The sequence below is a fragment of the Pongo abelii genome, chromosome 4 (assembly GCF_028885655.2).
Source record: "Pongo abelii isolate AG06213 chromosome 4, NHGRI_mPonAbe1-v2.0_pri, whole genome shotgun sequence".
NCBI lineage: Eukaryota > Metazoa > Chordata > Mammalia > Primates > Hominidae > Pongo > Pongo abelii.
The window spans coordinates 148,888,062-148,911,645 of NC_071989.2; the positions used below are offsets into that span (position 1 = coordinate 148,888,062).

At 42.6% G+C, this 23,584-nt stretch overlaps 2 protein-coding genes and 1 non-coding gene across 7 annotated transcripts in view; 2 read left to right on the forward strand and 1 right to left on the reverse strand.

Moving 5' to 3' along the window:
• Positions 1 to 13,409, forward strand: part of ANKHD1 (ankyrin repeat and KH domain containing 1) — a 129,399-nt gene extending 115,990 nt beyond the window's left edge. For 2 of the 5 annotated variants that reach the window (XM_024247082.3, XM_024247083.3), the window contains 8 exons: positions 474 to 620; positions 1,426 to 1,575; positions 1,733 to 3,345; positions 8,895 to 9,071; positions 10,940 to 11,140; positions 11,633 to 11,808; positions 12,466 to 12,630; positions 12,906 to 13,409. In XM_024247082.3, coding sequence (XP_024102850.1) covers positions 474 to 620; positions 1,426 to 1,575; positions 1,733 to 3,345; positions 8,895 to 9,071; positions 10,940 to 11,140; positions 11,633 to 11,808; positions 12,466 to 12,630; positions 12,906 to 12,965 — 2,689 coding nt within the window. In that variant the 3' untranslated portion in view covers positions 12,966 to 13,409. Of the gene's footprint in view, positions 1 to 473; positions 621 to 1,425; positions 1,576 to 1,732; positions 3,346 to 8,894; positions 9,072 to 10,888; positions 11,141 to 11,632; positions 11,809 to 12,465; positions 12,631 to 12,905 lie in introns of all 5 variants that reach the window. The other 3 variants (XM_024247080.3, XM_063724500.1, XM_063724501.1) reach the window with 3 other exon arrangements.
• On the reverse strand, positions 898 to 974 carry LOC112133619 (small nucleolar RNA SNORD45). Its single transcript, XR_002915250.1, has one exon. It is a non-coding gene; the product is annotated as a small nucleolar RNA SNORD45 (small nucleolar RNA).
• Positions 13,410 to 21,276: 7,867 nt separating the features above from the next.
• EIF4EBP3 (eukaryotic translation initiation factor 4E binding protein 3) lies at positions 21,277 to 23,188 on the forward strand. Its single transcript, NM_001204075.1, has 3 exons — positions 21,277 to 21,451; positions 22,516 to 22,686; positions 22,844 to 23,188. Exons 1-3 carry the CDS (start codon positions 21,349 to 21,351, stop codon positions 22,870 to 22,872), a joined length of 303 nt encoding a protein of 100 aa, NP_001191004.1. The 5' UTR covers positions 21,277 to 21,348; the 3' UTR covers positions 22,873 to 23,188.
• Positions 23,189 to 23,584: the final 396 nt, after the last annotated feature.

Consider the following 23,584-nt stretch of genomic DNA (forward strand, 5'->3'; position numbering starts at 1 on the left):
CTGATTTGTTAACTCTACCTGCACCTTTCCTTTTTCATGCCTGGCACAAGAATTTGAAGTATATTATCCAAGTACAAGTTGTGTTAAACAATTGAAGTCTACCACATTATCTATCTTCAATATTCAAAACTGAAATTCACCCATGTCCTCTTCATCATTTGCTAGTTAGGAAATGAGATTATTAGAAATTTTTGTAGGATTCATAGTCTGAAGTTGAAAATATTTGTATGCTTTGATTTTATCTATGTCATTTTTATTGATTATAGTCTAATTTTTGGCATCTGAATCCATTTTAATACTAAAATAAATGATGGGCTCTTTGCTCTATTTCTGTTTTTCTGACTCATTGATTATTTGATGTGCCAGAGTTTAATATGAATATTTCAGTGTAACTCTGGCTATAAAGGAATAGTCTCTTGAGTTTCTATCTTAAAACTTATCTTTTATTGTACTTGCTATTTGTCTCTTCTTAGACTTGAAGGTGAAGTGAATCCTAATTCCTTGTCAACCAGCTACAAGACAGTGTCATTGCCATTAAGCTCTCCAAACATAAAGCTGAATCTCACTAGCCCTAAAAGGGGTCAGAAAAGAGAAGAAGGGTGGAAAGAAGTTGTACGAAGGTAAATAGAATTAGTTCCATCTTTTTAATTTTCATGTATTTTCCCTTTCTCATGTGAGATGGCTACCTAGTTAATTAATGAATAATTTGAATGTGGTTATTATTTTAAACTGCATTGCCACACTAAATCCAGAATATGCTAAAGCAAAATTAGAAGCAGTATATAAATTTTGCATGCATATTTTATATGACACAAGAAATTTTGGCTTTTTTGGATAACTTCAGTTGCTTTTTATGTAGTTCAAATGTAAAGGCTTTCTCTTGCTTTTTTTCTTTCTCATGTCTCAGTAATTCTAGAACTAAAGTACTAATAATCAACTTTAGATTCAGAATACATGTCAGCTCATCATTGACCTGAGGCTTTATTTTTTATTGCTAAGTATGAGCTGTTGATACTGGTTTAAAATGAATATGCTAGCATAGTTATTCTGTGTGGATTTTAATAATATGCTATTCATTATTTTAACAAGGTCATTGCAGTTTAGTTGATGTGTAATATTTTGGGCAGATTTGAATGCTTATATTGTGAGTGATTTAAATATAATTTTTGTTTTGAATGGCAGTGTAATTTTTAAAATTAGGTTCTCTGAAACTGCAGAGGCAATGTAACTTTTAACTTTACTAAATTCAATTCAATATTACAAGAGATCAGTTTCTAAAATAAAAACTTTTAATAATTTCCTCTTTAGCATTTAAGAAATGTTATTCTACAAAATGTCCATGAACATACTTACTAAGACTAAGACATCTTTTTTAATAAAGAGACATTTAATTTCATAAGCTCATGTGTATTCTTCATTTTATAGGTCAAAGAAATTGTCTGTTCCAGCCTCAGTGGTGTCCAGGATAATGGGAAGAGGAGGATGCAACATCACTGCAATACAAGATGTTACTGGTGCCCATATTGATGTGGATAAACAAAAAGATAAGAATGGCGAGAGAATGATCACAATAAGGTAATTGTGCAAAATGTATACTGCTAGTTCTGAGTAGAAATTATAAGAAGCATACCTTTGTTAGGTATGGTATAATTAAGAACTTTATTTGATGGTTAACATTACCTTTTTTTTTTTTTAATGTTTTTGGTCTTGTTTCTGTTTTTTTTTTCCTCAGGGGTGGCACAGAATCAACAAGATATGCAGTTCAACTAATCAATGCACTCATTCAAGATCCTGCTAAGGAACTGGAAGACTTGATTCCTAAAAATCATATCAGAACACCTGCCAGCACCAAATCAATTCATGCTAACTTCTCATCTGGAGTAGGTACCACAGCAGCTTCCAGTAAAAATGCATTTCCTTTGGGTGCTCCAACTCTTGTAACTTCACAGGCAACAACGTTATCTACGTTCCAGCCCACTAATAAACTTAATAAGAATGTTCCAACAAATGTACGTTCTTCTTTCCCAGTTTCTCTACCCTTAGCTTATCCTCACCCTCATTTTGCCCTGCTGGCTGCTCAAACTATGCAACAGATTCGGCATCCTCGCTTACCCATGGCCCAGTTTGGAGGAACCTTCTCACCTTCTCCTAACACATGGGGACCATTCCCAGTGAGACCTGTGAATCCTGGCAACACAAATAGCTCTCCAAAGCATAATAACACAAGCCGTCTACCTAACCAGAACGGGACTGTTTTACCCTCAGAGTCTACTGGACTAGCTACTGCCAGTTGTCCTATCACTGTCTCTTCTGTAGTTGCTGCCAGTCAGCAACTGTGTGTCACTAATACCCGGACTCCTTCATCAGTCAGAAAGCAGTTGTTTGCCTGTGTGCCTAAGACAAGTCCTCCAGCAACAGTGATTTCTTCTGTGACAAACACTTGTAGTTCCCTGCCTTCTGTCTCCTCTGCACCTATCACTAGCGGGCAAGCTCCCACCACATTTCTACCTGCAAGTACTTCTCAAGCACAGCTTTCTTCACAAAAGATGGAGTCTTTCTCTGCTGTGCCACCCACCAAAGAGAAAGTGTCCACACAGGACCAGCCCATGGCAAACCTATGTACCCCATCTTCAACTGCAAACAGTTGCAGTAGCTCTGCCAGCAACACCCCGGGAGCTCCAGAAACTCACCCATCCAGTAGTCCCACTCCTACTTCCAGTAACACACAAGAGGAGGCACAGCCATCTAATGTGTCTGATTTAAGTCCTATGTCAATGCCTTTTGCATCTAACTCAGAACCTGCTCCATTGACTTTGACATCACCCAGAATGGTTGCTGCTGATAATCAGGACACCAGTAATTTACCTCAGTTAGCTGTACCAGCACCTCGAGTTTCTCATCGAATGCAGCCCAGAGGTTCTTTTTACTCCATGGTACCAAATGCAACTATTCACCAGGATCCCCAGTCTATTTTTGTTACAAATCCAGTTACTTTAACACCACCTCAAGGCCCACCAGCTGCAGTGCAGCTTTCTTCAGCTGTGAACATTATGAATGGTTCTCAGATGCACATAAACCCAGCAAATAAGTCTTTGCCACCTACATTTGGCCCAGCCACCCTTTTCAATCACTTCAGCAGTCTTTTTGATAGTAGTCAGGTGCCATCTAACCAGGGCTGGGGAGATGGTCCACTGTCCTCACGAGTTGCTACAGATGCCTCTTTCACTGTTCAGTCAGCGTTCCTGGGTAACTCAGTGCTTGGACACTTGGAAAACATGCACCCTGATAACTCAAAGGCACCTGGTTTCAGACCACCTTCCCAGCGAGTTTCTACTAGTCCAGTTGGTAAGTTATTAACTATTGCTGCAGTTCAGTTTGGAGCTCCTGTGGCCTAATCTCACCTTAAGTGGACAAAAAAAGTAGCAAGAGGTAAATCACTTACATATAATGAGCTGCCTTAGATTCTCTCTATGATCTTTCTGTCCCTCATAGTAAGGAAGTTATACCATGGTGTAAGTCCATTTTCTTGGAATTGGTGTCTATTCATATTAATAAAAAAAAACTCCAGGGATGTTTCAAGGATTCCAAATTTACAGACTTAAAAAAACATAGTGATTGTTTGCATTTCTTAGATTTAAAAAATTGAAGTTGCAAAGGTGTTTAAGCGCAAGTTCATAATTTACATTGTTTAATAGTACTCTGTTGTTTATTTTAGGTATAGCTATTTGTTTTTTATGTATTTTATTTTTTATTTTTATTATTTTATTTTATTTTTTTGAGACAGGGTCTCACTCTATCACCCAGGCTGGAGTGCAGTGGCCCAGTCTCAGCTCACTGTAACCTCCACCTCCTAGGCTCAAGCATTTCTCGTGCCTCAGCCTCTCAAGTAGCTGGGACTACAGGCATGCGCCACCATGCCCGGCTAATTTTTTGTATTTTTAGTAGAGACGGGGTTTCGCCGTGTTACCCAGGCTGGTCTCGAACTCCTGTGCTCAGGCAATATCCGCCTGCCTTGGCCTCCCAAAGTGCTAGGATTACAGGTGTGAGCCACCGTGCCCAGCCTAGATACAGCTATTTGAAGAGACCCAGTCATTTATAGGCTCTTACTTTTGAAAGACCAACGTAGATTTAGCTATTGCTTCTTCGAAATTATAAATTAGCTGCCGAGGCATTATGAGAAATATATAGACAGATTTGAGGTCAGTTTTGGCTTGGAGATATTTGGAGAACCAGAATCTATTTTCTATAGTTTAAGAGCCAAATTTTAGTCTAATCTGCACTGTTCTGAAAAACAAATTAAAAATGTGGCTGACCCAGAATGTGTCATTATTGCCTCTTAGCATTTCTCTTCCAGTTGGAAAACTGCCCCATATCCCATGCTACTTTGTTGCTAATTATAAACTGACCTATGTTGTTTAAAATTATTTGTGAGTTATGAATATGGCGTAGCCTTAGCTTTCATTTCAGATATGTTTCCATTTACTTGTCTTTTCAGGAAAACATAGCTGTTATATTGTATTTCAAATAGAAATAGAAGCCTGCATATGACTATCTATGGTCCAAAATATTCTCTAAATTTTTTTCCCTTCCTCTCTGTAAATAGGCATCTATTACAACTTTTCATCTGGGGAAAGTAGTATAGACTTAGAGAAGCCCGAGGGTGAAAGAAGAGCTCATTGCCAATACCCAGGATGTGATAGGAAGCATTAATCCTTGACCTTCCTTCTAGGGCCTGGGATTAATAAGCTTGGCCCCATTTCTTAACTGCTTGTATGGTTTCTTTTATTGATGCTCTTTTCACAGATATAGTTTACTTTCCTAGTTTTCAGGTAAGAAGTAGTAATACTGACTGAGCGTGGTGGTTCATGCCTGTAATCCCAGCACTTTGGGAAGCTGAGGCGAGTGGTTTACATGAGGTCAGGAGTTTGAGACCAGCCTGGCCAACATGGTGAAACCCCGTCTCTACTAAAAATATAAAAAATAGCCAGGCATGATGCTGCAGGTCTGTAGTCCCAGCTACTTGGGAGGCTGAGGCACAAGAATCACTTGAACCCAGAAGATGGAGGTTGCAGTAAGCCGAAATCATGCCACAGCACTCCAAGCCCGAACAAAAGAGCGAGACTGTCAGAAAAAAAAAAAAAGTAGTAATACTTAAGATGGGGAAAGATAATAGAGAAACTGAAACCATCATACATGGTAGGTAGGAATGTAAAATGGTACATCTGCTTTGGAAAAACAGTTTCACGTTTCCTCAGAAAGTTAGACATAAGAATGATCATATGATCCCATTATTCTACTCCTAGGGAAGATATATATGTCTATAGAAAAACTGGCACACCAATGTTCATAGCAACGTTATTCATAATAGCCAAAATGTAGAAACAACCGAATGTTCATTAACTGACAAGCAGATAAACAAAATGTGGTATATCTATAGAACGTAATATTTTGTATTTGGTATAAAAAGAAATAAAGGGCCGAGCGCGGTGGCTCATGCCTATAATCCCAGCACTTTGGGAGGCCAAGGTGGTTGGATCATGAGGTCAGAAGTTCGAGACCAGCCTGGCCAACATGGTAAAACCATGTCTCTACTAAAATACAAAACATTAGCTGGGTGTGGTGGTGTACTCCTGTAGTCCCAGCTACTTAGGAGGCTGAGGCAGGGGAATCACTTGAACACAGGAGGTGGAGGTTGCAGTGAGCTGAGATCGCGCCACTGCACTCCAGCCTGGCGACAGAGCAAGACTCTTAAAAAAAAAAAAAAAAGAAGTATTGATTCATGCTATAACATGGATGAACTTTGAAAACATTTTACTAAATGAAAGAAGCCAGTCACAAAAGACCAGATATTTATTTTATGGTTCTATTTATGTGAAACATCCAGATTAGCAAATCCATAGAGACAGAAAGTAGATTAGTGGTTACCTAGGATGAAGGGATGATTGGAGGGTGGGTGATAGCTTAGGGGTACAGAATTTCTTTTTCTTTTTTTTCTTGAGATAGGGCCTCACTCTGTTGCCCAGGCTGGAGTGCCGTGGCATGATCATGGCTCACTGCAGCCCCAACCTCCTGGGCTTCAAGCAATTATTCTTCCTTGGCATCCCAAAGAGATAGGATTGCGGGTGTGAGCCACCACGCCCAGCTTCAGCGTTTCTTTTTAGGATAACAGAAATGTTCTAAAATTGATGTGGTCATGAACGCACAATTCTGTGAATATACAAAAAGCTACTGAATAATATAACTTTAAATGAGTAAATTGTGTGGTTTGTGAATTAAATCTCAGTAAAGCTATTAAAAAGTACATTTATGTCCCTAAAATGCATATCATGATCTTTAAAAGCTGTCATGATTAGCTGGGCAATGGTGGCTCATGCCTGTGCTGGGAGGCTGAGTTGGGTGGATCACTTGAAGTCAGGAGTTCAAGACCAGTGCCTGGCCAACATGGGGAAACCCCCGTCTCTACCAAACATACCGAATTTAGCCAGGGTAGTGGTGGGTGCCTGTAATCCCAGCTACTTGGTAGGCTGAGGCAGGAGAATCGCTTGAACCTGGGAGGCAGAGGTTTCAGTGAGCTGAGATTGTGCCACTATGCTCAGCCTGGGCAACAGAGCAAGACTCTGTCTCAAGAAAAAAAAAAAAAAAAAGCTATCGTGATCTTTACAAAAGACTGACAGATTTCACTGTAAAAATATTGACAGTGGCCAGGTGTGGTGGCTCACACCTGTAATTTGAGTACTTTGGAAGGCCAAGTTAGGAGGATCACTTGAACCCAGGAGTTCGAGACCACCCTAGGCAGCATAGTGGGACCCTGTCTCGATAAAAAATAAATTTCAAAATTAGCTCAGTGTGGGACCAGGCACAGTGGCTCACGCCTGTAATCCCAGCACTTTGGGAGGCCGAGGCGGGCAGATCACGAGGTCAGGAGATCGAGACCATCCTGGCTAACACGGTGAAACCCCGTCTCTACTAAAAATACAAAAAAATTAGCCAGGTGTGGTCGCAGGCGCCTGTGGTCCCAGCTACTCGGGAGGCTGAGGCAGGAGAATAGCGTGAACCCGGGAGGCGGAGCTTGCAGTGAGCCGAGATCGCGCCACTGGACTCCAGCCTCGGCAACAGAGCAAGACTCCATCTCAAAAAAAATAAATAAATAAAAATAAATTAGCTCATTGTGGTGGTACACGCTTGTAGTCCCAGCTACTCAGCGGGGCTAGGCAGGAGGATTGCTTGAGCCCAGAGGTGGAGGCTGCAGTGAGCCGTGATCACACCACTGCACTCTAGCCTGAGTGAGAGAGCAAGACCCTGTCTCAAAAAAAAAAAAAAAAAAAAAACCAAGAGGTTATTACAGAAATGATTCATTTCAATAAAAAAAGAAAGAAATGATTCACTTCCTACTTATAGACTTTTTAAAGCCACATTCAGTATTCTCACTACCTCTAGGTTTTGCTAACATCTACTTTGGTTAGCACTAGAAAATTTAATTTTTTTTGTCCAGGAAAGCATGGTAATAAATTGCCTACTGTTGCCTACCACAATAATGAAAGTCTGAAATAAGTAGGAAATGCATTGTTACCCACATGTCCAGAGTAGGCAAATCTATAGAGACAGAAAGATTAGTGATTGCTTAGAAATGGAAATATGAGGCCAGGTGCCATGGCTCATGCCTGTAACCCCAGCACTTTGGGAGGCTGAGGCGGGTGGATCATGAGGTCAGGAGATCGAGACCATCCTGGCCAACATGGGGAAACCCCGTTTCTACTAAAAATACAAAAAATTAGCCGGGCGTGGTGGCAGATGCCTGTAGTCCCAGCTCCTTGGGAGGCTGAGGCAGAAGAATGGCATGAACCCGGGAGGCGGAGCTTGCAGTGAGCCAAGATCGTGCCACTGCACTCCAGCCTGGGTGACAGAGCAAGACTCTGTCTCAAAAAAAAAAAAAAAAAAAGAAATGGAAATATGAGGGTGAGGACCCAATGAATGACAGGTAATGAGTATGGAGTTTCTTTTAAGGGAGACAAAAATGTTCTAACATTGATTGTGTTGATGGTTGCACAATCCTGTGAATATACTAAAATCCAATGAATTATATACTTTAAATGGGTGAATTATATGGTATGTGAATTACATCTTGAAGTCGTTTTTTTTAATGATGGGGAAATCAAACTCTGAAAATAAGACCTGCTTAAAAGAAATTTTGACAGTCGATGTTGATATTAACTACTTTTTCCTGAAATAAGAAACCATAATCCTCTTCCAGACCTTCATCCTCTTTTCCTAATACATTCTCCAGTGAAAGCAGTGGAGTTTGAGAAGATGGCTAAGTTCAGATTTATACAAACTAGATAGAAACTTTGATAATAGTTTGCAACTGTTGATATTTTCTATCAGATAGAATACTGAAATTATCCTCAGTAGTATGCTTTTCCTCCTTGTGAGGAAGGAAACATTGGTAGATTTTGTTACTTATCTTCTATAGGAAATGACTATAGTTATACAGATGAAAAGCTGTACTTTGAGATTGACTACAAAAGGGAATGCAGAAGTTATTGTTGGATGCTACTTAGTTACAGCATACTCCCATTTCATATCCCCTCCAGTTAAAAGCTTTGAGACTCATCTAGAACATTACTCCAGGTGACTGACACTCTTAAACATTGAGCCCATTTTTCTGTATCTAGTGCTGTTTGTTTCTTCTGGACTGTAAGGAAAAAATGGATTTGGCCATACAGTATCACATAGATGGATTGTTTTTGTTGTGGTCTATGAAAATGAGCCACATGCTATCTTTTATTTATTTGTTTGGTTATTTTTACAGCTTATCTCACTTTGGTGGAAGTCTTCTTGGGCTTTCAATTTTAAACTTTTAGCTAATTGGATGTCTTGGACCTGTTTTATTTCAGGATTACCATCCATTGACCCATCAGGCAGCTCCCCATCTTCCTCTTCTGCTCCTCTGGCAAGTTTTTCCGGCATACCAGGAACAAGGGTTTTCCTGCAAGGGCCAGCTCCTGTTGGGACTCCTAGTTTCAACAGACAACATTTTTCTCCCCATCCTTGGACAAGCGCCTCAAACTCATGTAGGAATCCTGGAGGAACTCTTCCCAAAGAGATTTGAATAAGTTATTAAATCATTTATTTCAGTTACAACACCATGTTGTAACTTTAGTAAACTAAGTGGTATACAGATGCCCAAGCTTTGTTCTATGGTCATGTGAAAAAATTGTCAGTCATTTTTAGCATAGAAAACTTGAGAATTATTCTTTCAAGCCAAAAATGTTTTACACTAGAACTTGGATCAAGAAAAGAGGTACTAGGCTGGGTGCAGTGGCTGACACCTGTAATCCCAGCACTTTTGGGAGGCCTAGGCAAGAGGATCGCTTGAGCCCAGCAGTTGGAGACCAACCTGGGCAACAGCAAGATCCTGTCTCTATTTCAAAAAAAAAAAAAAAAAAGAAAGAAAAAAAAAGTACTGCAAGTAGTTTTACAAAAGGACCCTTTGGAAGCAGTGTTGTAAAATTATTTCTTAAATCTGGAAAGAAGTTGAATTTTTGTATATGGTCAGTTTGGTGTGATTTCTTATGTATTTTTACATTTTATGAAACTGTATTGCCTTTTATAAGTTAAAATATTCCTTTGTTCTATTGATTGATTGGTTGATTGAGACAGAGTGTCTCGCTCTGTTGCCCTGGCTGGAGTGCAGTGGCACGATCTTGGCTCACTCCACCTTCTGCCTCCCAGGCTCAAGTGATTCTCCTGCCTCAGCCTCCTGAGCAGCTGGGATTACAAGTGCCCGCCACCACGCCTGGCTAATTTTTATATTTTTAGTAGAGACAGGGTTTCACTATGTTGGCCAGGCTGGTCTCAAACTCCTAACCTTGGGTGGTCCGCCTGCCTCAGCCTCCCAAAGTGCTGGGATTACAGGCGTGAGCCACCTGCCTGGCCCCTTTGTTCTATTTATTTCAATGTTTAGAACAGATGAAGTATGTGGAATTGAACAGAATTGGATTTTTTTTTTTATTTTAATGAGCATCACGAGGTAGTCAGTGAGTATTGGCTTTTTTGACAAGGAAAATTACCCAAATCACCCAAGAGTTCCATTAAGAAACAAAGCTGTGAATCAAAATCATATAATGCTTTGCTAACATTTGACCTTATTCCTTATAGAAACAAAAAGGGCTGTAGAAAGGGAAAAAAGAAAAGACTAACAAGTATAGAGGGTCACCAGATGTTTTCTAGAAAATATGCTAGGTACTGTGCAAATATTGCCACATTTTAGTTAATTTTAAAATGTGGCTGGGCGTGGTGGCTCACGTCTGTAATCCCAGCACTTTGGGAGGCTGAGGCAGGCAGATCACCTGAGGTTGGGAGTTCGAGACCAGCCTGACCAACACGGAGAAACCCATCTCTACTAAAAATACAAAATTAGCTGGGTGAGGTGGTGCATGCCTGTAATCCTAGCTACCCAGGAGGCTGAGGCAGGAGAATCGCTTGAACCCAGAAGGCAGAGGTTGCAGTGAGCCAAGATCACGCCATTGTACTCCAGCCTAGGCAACAAGAGCGAAATTCCGTCTCAAAAAAAAAAAAAAAAAAAAAAGTGACACTAATGTTTTGAGCAGATTATTTAGAGCTAGAATAAAAACAAATGTGGCCTGCTTCCTTTCTAGCATTGTTTAGTTCAATTGGGAAAACATTTTTTAGACTATTGTATACTTATTGTAGGCAGAAATCATGTAGGATAATGTTTATAGAAATTATGTTTTATTTGAATGTTCTTTTAAAATGAAAATTTTCTTTACAGAACCTATGTTGTGGAATAGATCTTTCCAACAAGGTTTCTCATATTCTTATAGTTTTTTATATGTAATAAAACAATAGAGAAATATTTTGCCACCAGGTGACTCTCCTATTCCATCTGTTTCTTCGGGATCATCTTCACCTCTTTCAGCCACTTCTGCCCCACCAACATTGGGCCAACCAAAAGGAGTCAGTGCCAGTCAGGATCGAAAGATACCTCCCCCGATTGGAACAGAGAGACTGGCCCGAATTCGGCAAGGAGGGTCTGTTGCACAAGCCCCAGTGGGGACCAGTTTTGTCGCTCCCGTTGGACACAGTGGAATCTGGTCATTTGGTGTCAATGCTGTGTCAGGTACAATTGCCTTGCTCTCTCTCTGGAGGGATATCTTAAGTAAGCTGTAAGTTTGCCATTAAAACTTAGTTCCTTAGAAAAACAAACAAAAAAAACTTAGTTCCTATGTTTAACACTCAATTAGGGAAGGGTGTTTATATCTTTGAGTTCAATCCAATTTCAGAGTCTGCAATATTGGTTGAGGTAATATATAGAGTTAATCAGAAACAAAAGTTTCAAAGTGTGTGTCCTTTCTCTCTTAAGTAATCATTTGAGTTCTTTCAGAGAGTACTTAATCTTTTAAAAGACAGGGTAAAGTGGAGTATTCGGAAGACTTTACCTAGTTTTTCAGGAACTGGTTTTTTTTGGCTAGCAAGACTGTGATAAATATGCTTTGAGCTCTTCAGAGGAAAGATTTCAATAACATTTGGTAATGTTTGGTAATAACAGTGGTAATGTTTTGTTGTTTTATCCAAATAAATTTAAAAGTTTGTTTTCAATTATTCTTTCCAGAAGGCTTATCAGGTTGGTCGCAATCTGTGATGGGGAACCATCCAATGCATCAACAATTATCAGACCCAAGCACATTCTCCCAGCATCAACCAATGGAGAGAGATGATTCTGGAATGGTAGCCCCCTCTAACATTTTTCATCAGCCTATGGCAAGTGGTTTTGTGGATTTTTCTAAAGTGAGTTGACAAACATCACTGTAACTTGTTTGACACTTTGTCAGCCAATGTAGTCACATTAAGGAATACCTTGTATTGAAATAATGCTCCCTTTTGTTTCTGTGGCTTTGCTAGATCTTTTGCTTAATTTCAGGAGTGCACAGAGTTGTCCACAGTAGTTTGTCCTAAAGATGTCCCCATCCCCCGAAAACACCTGAGAGATTTGGGTTTTGCCACTTTGTGCTCTGCTACTACAGCTTTGAGGGAGGCCTCTACCCCTCTTAAAAGCTGGCCATGAGTTCACTGATGCTTACTTGTCTGCTCTGACAGCTTTAAGTCAGCAATCAATCATGTAGAGTTCCCATTTTCTTCTTAGCTCAAGCTTATTCATGAAACTAAAATATGGGAAAGTTGAGGTTATTTTTATCAAATATGAGAAACTTCCTGATGATTTCATATTGGATTTAGTTTCTTTCTCTCTCTTCTTTTTTGTTGAAAAGCTTTGCAGATGCAGATAAACATTTTGTTTTCTCAACACTGCCATACTGTACTTATAGGATCTTTTGGAGTTCTTTAAATGAGGAACATTAGAGAAGTCTAAGCTGGTATTATGGGATTTATAGTAATTTTATAATTTATAGTAATTTTATGATTGAATCTTTCTTCCTGCTGTTTTAGGGTCTGCCAATTTCCATGTATGGAGGCACCATAATACCCTCTCATCCTCAGCTTGCTGATGTTCCAGGAGGCCCTCTGTTTAATGGACTTCACAACCCAGATCCTGCTTGGAACCCTATGATAAAAGTTATCCAAAATTCAACTGAATGCACTGATGCCCAGCAGGTAAAATGGGCTTAATGCTCTTCTGTTTTTTAGATTTGTCATGTCATTCTTTTTGTTTTGTGAGAAGTATAAGTACTGAATATCAAAAGTCGTAATGGACCATTTCGATCTGGATTGCTTTTTCAATATCAAGATGATGCTACTGAACACTTTATTTCATATATGTGTATTCTTCCTAGGCAGAAACAGTGAATTGCCATTGCATTTATATATTCATTTTGTAACTGTCTAAAGATTCCTAATTAGAAATTCCAATTTTTCCTCCCCCTTTTCAGATTTGGCCTGGCACGTGGGCACCTCATATTGGAAACATGCATCTCAAATATGTCAACTAAGTTAGAAGGTCTTTACTCTTTAGCCTTGTTTAAGAAACCTATGACCTTGGAAGAACCATGGGGATTTTTTTTTAATGTGCCTAAGAAATTTTCTCTGAGGCTTTAGCAATGGAAATTTGATTGCCCATTGTATAAGAACAAATTGATTTCCTATCCACCTGATTATGTTCTCTGGTTAGTTTAGCCATTTTGAACTTAAGATCATATGACCTTAGTGCTTTTGGCTAAACATACTGAATACTACTTGTATGCAGAAGAGAATTAGTTGATTACATGTTTCAACCTTTTAGGGTGATAAATACATGTATAATTGTTTACATACTTAAAAGGAAAAAGTTGAGTAAATTTCTTGTCATATAGTGGCTGTGGCTCTACGTAATGTAGCCTGTATTAATGTGAAATATTTACCAGAATATTCAATAAAAAGATGAACAGTCTTTAGAAGTGGGGTGTGATCCTTTCAGTGGTCATGCAGGTACCACTCAATCCACATTATATTGAACCAGATGGTTAATATTATATTTGTAACAGGCTTCTCACATTTAACACTTTGAGTCCCTTCTTAGACTGCCTTGAAAAAGCACTTTTAAGACTATTTACCTATTTATTCTGTGTTAAATATTGCTTGTTCCCTTGTTGTCTTCCATAATCCTTTAACATATGAGAAAGTTTCAAGCTCTGGCAATGTGTCTTATCTGACTTTAGCTAGCAGATAGGCCACTGATAGGTTTTTTCTCTATGGATCATGAGAATGTCAATAAGGACAATTGGATTTAAATCAGATGACACTAAACAAATGTAGGGACACCTAAATTATCAACTTCAGGTTCCTTCTGTGCTTCCTGACCTTTTTAATCTGAAAGATTTGTCTGGTTATAGATACTTTAAGCTTTATATGAGTTGGGACATAAGAGGGAGGTGACTCCCATCATTCTGTTGTATTATTGAATCAGCTGAGTAATATTTATAAATATGTGAGTAATTCTGGGCTTAGTTCCATGGCCCTAAGCATGGATAGTCAATATGTTAAATAAGCTAAACAGAGGAACCCTGGAATGGGCTGCTTTGGCCAAACCATAGGCTATGCCGAGAATCAGCATAGAGAAGGAAAAGTTATCCCACTGAAAAGTGTAGTCATCAACTTATTTGTGTTTTAATATAGCTGAATTTTTCCTGGTCAGTATAGGCAATACAGAAAAGAAACAAGAAAATGTTTGGAGCTGATGGAGAAGCCAAAACTCATATCAAGGCAAAGAAGGATGCACAGAAAAAGAGTAGTAACTAGGGACAGAACTATATTAGCAGCACCTTTCTACACTTATGCCAACAGGAATTCTTAATTTTCTTTGCCCAGGTCCTAAAGCCAGGACCACATCAGACACACCATGTTTGTTCTGTGTCAGATATACCTGCTTCTTTAATCTTCTATATCATCTTACATATGAGAAAGCTTCCTTAATTAAGCTTATGTCTTATGTTCTGTTTTGAATGGATTTTGAAAGTGTTGTTTATATTGAAGCTACTACTTTGTAGTGATTGATAACCACATCAAGTATCATTAAGGGGCCCCTTGACCTTTGTGGGGGCAGTTGGGTGGGGCACAAAAGACTCCTTGGATCACCTGTATATCTTGCTGTTTCCACTTACCATTAACAGCAACAAGAAAAATCACCTAAAATTGGTGAAATGAATGAAACTACTCTTGATGAAATATATACTAGTGAGAAATAATATTAAATAAATTATTCAGTGGGACAAAAAGGTGAGTTTTATTCTATCTTAACTGTCTACAATACATTTGAATTGTCTGGAGGAGCCTTAAGTCCATATTCTGCACCTTGAGGACAACCAAATGAGAAATTTTATTTCAGGTCAGTAACTAGATTTTATGAAGAGAAAGGAGATAATTATGAGGAATCCCTAGGAAAATTGGGAGGAAAACTACAGTCATGCAGTTGGGAGTAGTTCTTTAGGATGCGCTTCTCCCTTCCCTCTTACCAGCACTTCCTTCCTTTCTTTCTGACTATTTGGATCCCAGTAGCCTGCTCCCAACCTCATTTCGCCTGCTAAATCTCTTCTTCCTCTGCCTGCCTCTTCCTGGCACTACTTTACTGCTATTTTACCAACCTGAACATTTGGATAAAACCTAGCTCAGGTAAGAACTTAATTACTTTCAAAATATACAAGGGATATGGGAGGAGACAGCATGGATACAGTGGAGCAGTAGTCAGTAGTCAGAGCCTAAATTCTATTTTCATTTCTGCCACTTGAAGCGTTATGGCCTTAGGCAAATCATCTCACCTTTCTGGGCTTCACTTTTCTCATCTGAAATTGAACTCAAGAGTCTTCTAGTTCTAACACAGGATTTCTTCTTGTGAATGAGAATATAAGATATGGAAATATTTGAAGCCATTAGATTGTTTACAGTGCTGAGATTTGAGAGCCCCTAGCATTGGTTATGATAAGGAATTGAAATAAATCCTGCCATTATTATGGGGGCCAGTATTGAGATTTTAGCGGAGGTAGAAGAAGACCTTGCACATCTTTAGTGAGCCTTCAAGTTGTGAAGAAACATCCTGCTAAGGTATAGATCAAACCCAGTGAAATGAAACTATAGGAATGAAACTATATCATCAAGGTTTCTGGACCCACTTATTTCAACTTGTATTCAATGTAATAAAATTCCGCTACCAATAAAATTATTGATGTTTTAAGACCCTTTAAACCTATTGTGGCTACAGTGTGCTGACTTGCCCTTTTATAGGCCAGTCTGCTTCCTTCAGTCCCTGCTCTCAAAGGGGAAATCCCATCACCTCAGCTAACCAGACCGAAGAAGAGAATTGGACGGCCGATGGTGGCCTCTCCTAACCAGAGGTAAGAAATTTCAGGACTTGGAACTATGGTTTCCCTCTCTTCATGCAGATTCTGGCCAAGTCCTTCTCCCAATCCGAAAACTAGTGCAAGAGAGGACCATCCTCAGTTTTAGTTAACTTATAGAAGCGGAGGCCGGGCATGGTGGCTCACGCTTGTAATCCCAGCACTTTGGGAGGCCGAGGTGGGTGGATCACCTGAGGTCAGGAGTTTGAGACCCGCTTGGGCAACATGGTGAAACCCCATCTCTACTAAAAATACAAAAGTTAGCCAGGTGTGGTGGCATGTGCCTGTAATCCCAGCTACTCGGCAGGCTGAGGCAGGAGAATTGCTAGAACCCAGGAGGTGGAAGCTGCAGTGAGCCAAGATCATGCTACTGCACTCCAGCCTGGGCAACAGAGCAAGACTCTGTCTCAAAAAAAAAAGAAGGGGAAAGGCTGGCTACATTATAATTTCAAGCCAGAGAGACGAGTACTTAGTATATGTGGTTCCTTCCCACTGTTTAAGACCTTTGGGGCCGGGTGCGGTGGCTCATGCCTGCAATCCCAGCACTTTGGGAGGCTGAGGCGGGCAGATCACCTGAGGTCAGGAGTTTGAGACCAGCCCGGCCAACATGGTGAAACCCCGTCTCTACTAAAAATACAAAAATTAGCCGGGCGTGGTGGCATGCACCTGTAATCCCAGCTACTCAGGAGGCTGAGGCAGGAGAATCGCTTGAACCCAGGAGGCGGAAGTTGCAGTGAGCTGAGATCACGCCATTGCACTCCAGCCTGGGTGACAAGAACAAGACTTCGTCTCAAAAAAAAAAAAAAAAAAAAAAAGACCTTTGGACCACATTGTAAATCCAAGAAAAGGCAAGCAAGCCTGTAGGAAAACAGCTTCTGAATGAACATCTTGTTCTCTGACTAGCAAGAAGTATTTCTACCAAGACATACAACTGGTTATGATGTCTTTCCAGTGGACCCTGCCCCCTGTAGTGAGGGGCTCTGGTAATGCTGCATTTTCTATTTATCCTCAGTGATTTGTCATTTGCAAACAGGCAGGTTCATGCGCCTCCATCCTCTCCTTTAGACAATGGGTGAGAGAAAGGTGGTTTTAAGCATCAAAAACTTAAGTGTGTTAAGACTACCTCCAATAAAAGGCATGACCCTGGGCTTCAACCCCTAATTTGGAAAAGATCATGAATCAGACGATCTTGTTTGCAAACCTATTTTGTGATTACTTTTCACATTCTGTTTTATCTTGATGGTATATTAATGTGAATCCAAAGTAATTTGCCTGATAACAGAGTCCTGGTATTTCCTTATAGGTTTAATCAGATCTCTGGGGGTGGGGCCTGGGCATAGGTATTTTTTAAACACTTTCATATTCTAGTAGGTAATTAGTTGTTTTTTGTTTTTTAATGAGACAGAGTCTCACTCTGTTGCTTAGGCTGGAGTGCAGTGGTGCCTTCTTGGCTCACTGCAACATCCGCCTCCTGAGTTCAAGCAATTCTCCTGCCTCAGCCTCCCAAGTAGCTGGGATTACAGGCGCACACCACCACACTTGGCTAATTTTTGTATTTTTAGTAGAGATGGGGTTTCTCCATGTTTGCCAGGCTGGTCTTGAACTCCTGACCTCAAGTGATTCGCCCACCTCAGCCTCCCAGAGTGCTGGGATTACAGGCGTGAACCACCTTGCCCAGCCAGTAATTAGTATTGACCCTCTGATTTAAATTCTTGTTTCTTCATCCAGATTGCGTGGATGATGAATCTGGCTTTCTCTCTAAAGCCAACTACCTATTCCCCAGCCCTTATAGCACACAGTGACTCCAGAAGAGTTAGCTGCAAGCAGTAGTCATTATAGTAATAGTAACTGTGGCTATTATTTTGTGGTAGAGATTAGTAGCAGGAAGACCTCACTTCAGCAATGACCATTCTTGAAAATCTCTGATACTTTTCTCCTGATTCTCCTATTTCCGACTCATCTTTCTCAGTGTCTTTTGGTGAATTCTTTTTCTCTACTACCTTTTAAATAAATAAATGTTGATGTGCCCAGGTTTCTACAATGTATCTTCTCCCCAGATGATCTCATCCCACATTTATTTATTTATAAATAGAGATAGGGTCTTGCTGTATTGCCCAAGTCTTGAGCTCCTGGGCTGAAGCTGTCCTCCCACCTCAGCCTCCCAAAATGCCAGAATTAACAGATGTGAGCTACCGATCCTAGCCCATCCCCACACTCTTGAATTTCACACCACCCAAATTTGAGCCACTCAGAGTTCTCCCCATGGCTTCACTATATCTAGCTTCCTACTGTGCTCCATCTGAACACATATTATTCATTCCCTCATATAAGATATGCTGCTCCTCTTGTTTTCCCTATCATATTAGTTGGTGCTACTAGCCACCAAGACTCTCAAGCCAAAAGACTGAAAATTATCCTAGTTTACACTTTCCCTCACCCCACTCTTAATCAATCACTTTATTCTTCCTCTGAGTATCTGAATCTCATCCACTTCTCTCCATCCTCACAGCCATCGCCCGTTTGCCCACCTGGTTTCACTAGACTGGACTCTACCCTCAAATCTCACCATCCTCCACCCTATTCTCCCATTCCCCCTGTCAGACACTTCCTCACCTTGCATAAAAGGTTAGTTATCATAAATGATTCACTACAATCTGTTCCCAAGCTTTACCCTCCAGCACTGCTAAGACACTTCATTTTGGCATGCACCATTTTGTAAGATACTCAAAATCCTTTTCGGGACAATAAAATATACATACCCTTGCTACCCAAAGTGTGTTTCTGAGGCCCTGAAGCATTTGCATTACTGTATTACAAATTCACAATTGCAGTCGGACCCGGTGGCTCATGCCTGTAACTCCAGCACTTTGGGAGGCCAAGGCAGGCAGATCACTGGAGATCAGGAGTTTGAGACCAGCTTGGCCAACATAGTGAAACCTGGTCTCTGCTAAAAATACAAAAAATTAGCCGGGTGTGGTGGTGGGTGCCTGTAATTCCAGCTACTCAGGAGGCTGAGGCAGGAGAATCGCTTGAACCCAGGAGGCAGAGGTTGCAGTGAGCCAAGATGATGCCACTGCACTCTAGCCTGGGTGACAGAGCAAGACTCCATCTTAAAAAAAAAAAAAAAAAAAAATCAGCCAGGTGTGGTGGCTTATGCCTGTAATCCTAGCACTTTGGGAGGCCGAGGCAGGCAGATCACCTGAGGTCAGGAGTTCAAGACCAGCCTGACCAACATGGAGAAACTCTGTTTCTACTAAAAATACAAAATTAGCTGGGTGTGGTGGTACATGCCTGTAATCCCAACTACTCAGGAGGCTAAGGTGGGAGAATCGCTTAAATCCAGGAATCGGAGGTTGCAGTGAGCCAAGATCATGCCATTACACTCCAGCCTGGGCGATAAGAGCGAAACTCCATCTCAAAAAAAAAAAAAAAAAAAAAAAATCCACAATTGGCTGGGCACAGTGGCTTATGCCTGTAATCCTTGTTTGGGAGGATGCCTGTTTGGGAGGATCACTTGAGCCCACGAGTTTGAGACCAGCCTGGGTAACATAGTGAGACCCCGCCTTTACAAAAAATTTAAAAATTAGCCAGGTACAGTGGCATGCACCTGTGGTCCCAGCTATTCAGGACACTGAAGTGGGAGGGTCACCTGAGCCCAGGAGGTTGAGGCTGCAGTGAGCCATGATTGTACCACTACACTCCAGCTTGGGTGACAGTGAGACCCTGTTTCAAAAAAAAAAAAAAAAAAAAAAAATCCAAAATCTCACCCAGACCAATACTGTATCAGAATTCTCATTTTAACAATATCTCCAGATGATTTATATGCATAGTAAAGTTTAAGAAGCTGGCCAGGTGTGGTGGCTGACACTTACAATACCAGCACTTTGGGAGGCCGAGGCAGGTAGGTTACTTGAGCTCAGGAGTTCGAGACCAGCCTGGGCAACATGGTGAAACCTTGTCTCTACAAAAAATCCAAAAATTAGCCCGGTGTGATGGTGGGCGCCTGTGGTCCCAGCTACTCAGGAGGCTGAGGTGGGAGGATGGCCTGAGCCCAGGAGGCAGAGTTTACAGTGAGCTGAGATTACACCACTGCATTCCAGCCTAGGCGGCAGAGCAAAACCCTATCTCAGAAAATAAATAGTCTGAGAAGCAATCTTTTTTTAAATGAGTGAAGAAATCAGACCTAAGGAGAAATCTGATGAAGCCAGAGCTGAGTTAATATTGATAAATGGATGCAGTCAGATGGTCTATACTTAATTTTTGGTGAGGGGAAGGGACAGTGGAGGCAGTATTGATTTTGAGGAAGCCAAACAGGACAGCCGGATGAATTCAAGATTTCCAGTGTATATACATCTTCACCAATCCCACCACCTTGTTCCAGCCTGTCATATCACTGTGTTTACATAAAAAAAAGAAGACATCTCCAAGGCCAAACTCTCTGACCTTTCTTTCCTGCTAAAGACCAAGCCCTCCTCACTAGCCCCCTGCCTTTCCTTAGTTAACTGGCAAAGAGATCAAAGGGGAGGCCTTCTGACTGGTGATGCCTCAGCTGTAGCCCCCAAACTTGACTCATCCTTTTATTAGTCCAGGTACCACTTCTTCAGAAAGATGACCAGCGCTCCCTGACCTTCCCCTTCCTGCTGTGCTCCAGGCCATCAAGGCATGTTTCACCCTGTACTGTTTTTGTTTGTTTTGAGACAGGGTCTCGCTGTGTCACCCAGGCTGGAGTGCAGTGGTGCAATCTCCGCTCACTGCAACCTCCGCCTCCTGGGTTCAACCTATCCTTCCACCTCAGTTTCCCGAGTAGCTGGGTCTTCAGGCGCATGCCGCCAAACCCGGCTAATTTTTGTATTTTTAGTAGAGACTAGGTTTCACCATGTTGCCCAGGCTGGTCTCAGACTCCTGGGCTCAAGCTATCCACCCGCCTTAGCCTCCCAAAGTGCTGGGATTACAGGCCGTGAGCTACCACACCCGGCCTTGTACTGTTACCGTTTATGGGAGGCAGTACACAGCTGGGCTTAAGGGCACAGTCCTGGAATCAGATGCAGTCAGATTTGAATCCCAGCTTCCCTTCCTGCAAGATGTGTGACTTTGGCTAATCATAGTGCTTTACTATCCAAAAGTTGGCGAGGAATGGGTGAACTAATACAGGATAAAAACGCTTGCCCTACTTCACCTGCCCCCAGCTCCCAGCTATAAACAGTAAATAGCTGAGCTGCTGCAGCACTCAGGCAGGTTGGCCAGCGCTGGGCCAGCACGAACTGGAAGCCGGTGCGGGGCCTGGGACTTTGGACGCATTTCCAGCTTTCTCTGAACCGGGCTGGCTTCCTAGCAGATAGGGCGGGACCGTCGGGTTGAGTGACGGCCGGTGGCCCGTCCTGGGCGTGACGTTGTTCTAGTGTTGTTGCCAGCAGCTGCACGTGGTCGGCTGAGTCCGCCTCAGACTCAGAGCTGCCCTCCTCGACCTCAACGCCAGGCGGTTACTTTGCTGCTCCTCCCGCTCGCTATGTCAACGTCCACTAGCTGCCCGATTCCCGGGGGCCGGGACCAGCTGCCCGACTGCTACAGCACCACGCCGGGGGGCACGCTATACGCCACTACCCCGGGAGGTCAGCGGGCCGGGCAGGGGTCCGCAGGCTGCGGACATATTAGCGCTTGCGTGCTGTTGCGGGGCGGGGGTAGGGGAGGGACAGGCGTAAGACTTGTCCGCAGGCCCCTCTACAGGTTGTAGCTTTGGGGGAGAATGTTTGGAGCGGAAGCTCAGTTCCCAAAAACTTCTAAGTGATGCAGCAAGGCCATGAGCCTAGCTTCCGGGTGTTTGGGCTGTAATCCTTCACTGGGGCCTGGGTTCTTGGCGCCTTACACATGCTCCTTACCCCTCGCGACTTTCCTTCCTAGGAATAGGGGCCAGGGCCCCCCACTGAGCGTGACCTCAGCCGGAAGCACCGGGTCTTGAGAAGTGGAGTAGTTAGAACAGTTGGGGCAGTTGCTCCGTTTATGTGCTGCTGGCTGGCGTCTGTTTGGTTGGGCGAGCAGCCTGGGATCACGAGCTGCTGGGCTCCCGACCCAGGGATCCCTGCCACGCGGAAGCGGAGGGGAGGAACAGGGCAGGGCCCTTTGAGGACATTATGCGGGCCAAGTTCCTCTGAGCTAGTGTGAACCTTATAGGACCTGGGAGGGGTCAGGATTAGAACAGTTCATTTCTCCTCCCTGCAGGAGATAGCCCAGGTGACAGCACTGGGTGGAACCCTTCACAACTGCTATTTCACTTGAACCACCTGAGGCTGTTAGTCTAGGTCACACCTTCACTGGTGAGACCAAAGCAAGGTGGTTTCAGAGTGGTAGAGGAGCAGCATGAAGTACCTGAACTCAAAAGTTTGGTGTTCCTCTTAGAGCCAAGATCTGAAGCTCTCCCAAACATAAAGCCCCTGCCTATACCAGCTGGGATGCCCCCTTGCTTTATACCCACATCTTGGTTAGGTCTGGAAGATTTTAAGCACTATGAAGTCTTGTCTGCTGAGAACCTAGCTGGGCTTCAGAGCAGATGTCCTTTGATACACAGGGAAATTCGACACCACCCTCACCTCCAGGCCCCAAAAGGCCTGAGTCTGGGACCCCAGTCACCTCGGTACCCAAGCTCCTGACTCTTACCTCAGTCCCAACCCCTTGACAGGCACCAGGATCATCTACGACCGAAAGTTCCTGCTGGAGTGCAAGAACTCACCCATTGCCCGGACACCCCCCTGCTGCCTCCCTCAGATTCCCGGGGTCACAACTCCTCCAACAGCCCCTCTCTCCAAGCTGGAGGAGCTGAAGGAGCAGGAGACAGAGGAAGAGATACCCGGTAAGGAAAGCAGGAATTAAGAATTGTCCCAGCCTTTGAGTTCAAATGCCACTGTGACACAGTGTGGGGGTTCAGTTCCAAGAGGGGTTTCTACACTGATGCTGAGCCTGTAGATCCTCAGACCAGCAACCTGTCTTCCTGCCTTTTCTCTCTCCAGATGACGCACAATTTGAAATGGACATCTAATCCAGTGCAGATGACCTGGCATGTGGAGTTACAGAGGGATCCCTCATGCCACTGCTGCCACCACCTCTTCCTGGGGCATCCAAAGGCCAGCTGGCCTCATCAAATCTGGAAGGGAGTGACTTGTTAGTTCCAGGCCTCCTTTAGTTCTGAGGCAGCTAGACCAGGGATAGGAGTGGGCAACTTGCCAAGCCCTTAACTCTTCTTCCTCTTCGGTCTGTGGTACTCCTCCTAACCCTAAACCCTCTATGCTCAGGGGCTGGAACTGGGGAATGGAGTAAGTCACCTTCTGACTGCTTAGTAAACATTAAAAGAAATGCCTTGGCTCGTGTTCTCCTCAATGCTGATTTTCTCATCTCAGCCACACAGCTGAGGGCCCTGGCAGGCCTGGTTAAGCTCAGAGGCCTCAGATCCATTCCCAGCTCCCACCAGGCCCACTTCCAGCAGCAATTAGAACCTGAGGCACACTACAGTGTTAGGTTACATGAGCCTCCAAACCATAAACAGCAATAGCTTGGCCACTGACAAGGGCTGTTCCTGTCTTCCCAGGAAGCAGCCTTCCTGGAACCAGGCCCCCCAGCAGCCCCTCCCCTATCCATTCCAAAGCAGGACTCTTGGAAAAGAGGTGCTGTCCCAGCCTATAGCCATCCCGTCTCTCCCCATGCCTTTTCTGCTTCCCACCTCTAAGTACCAGTTCCTCTATTCCATCACCAAA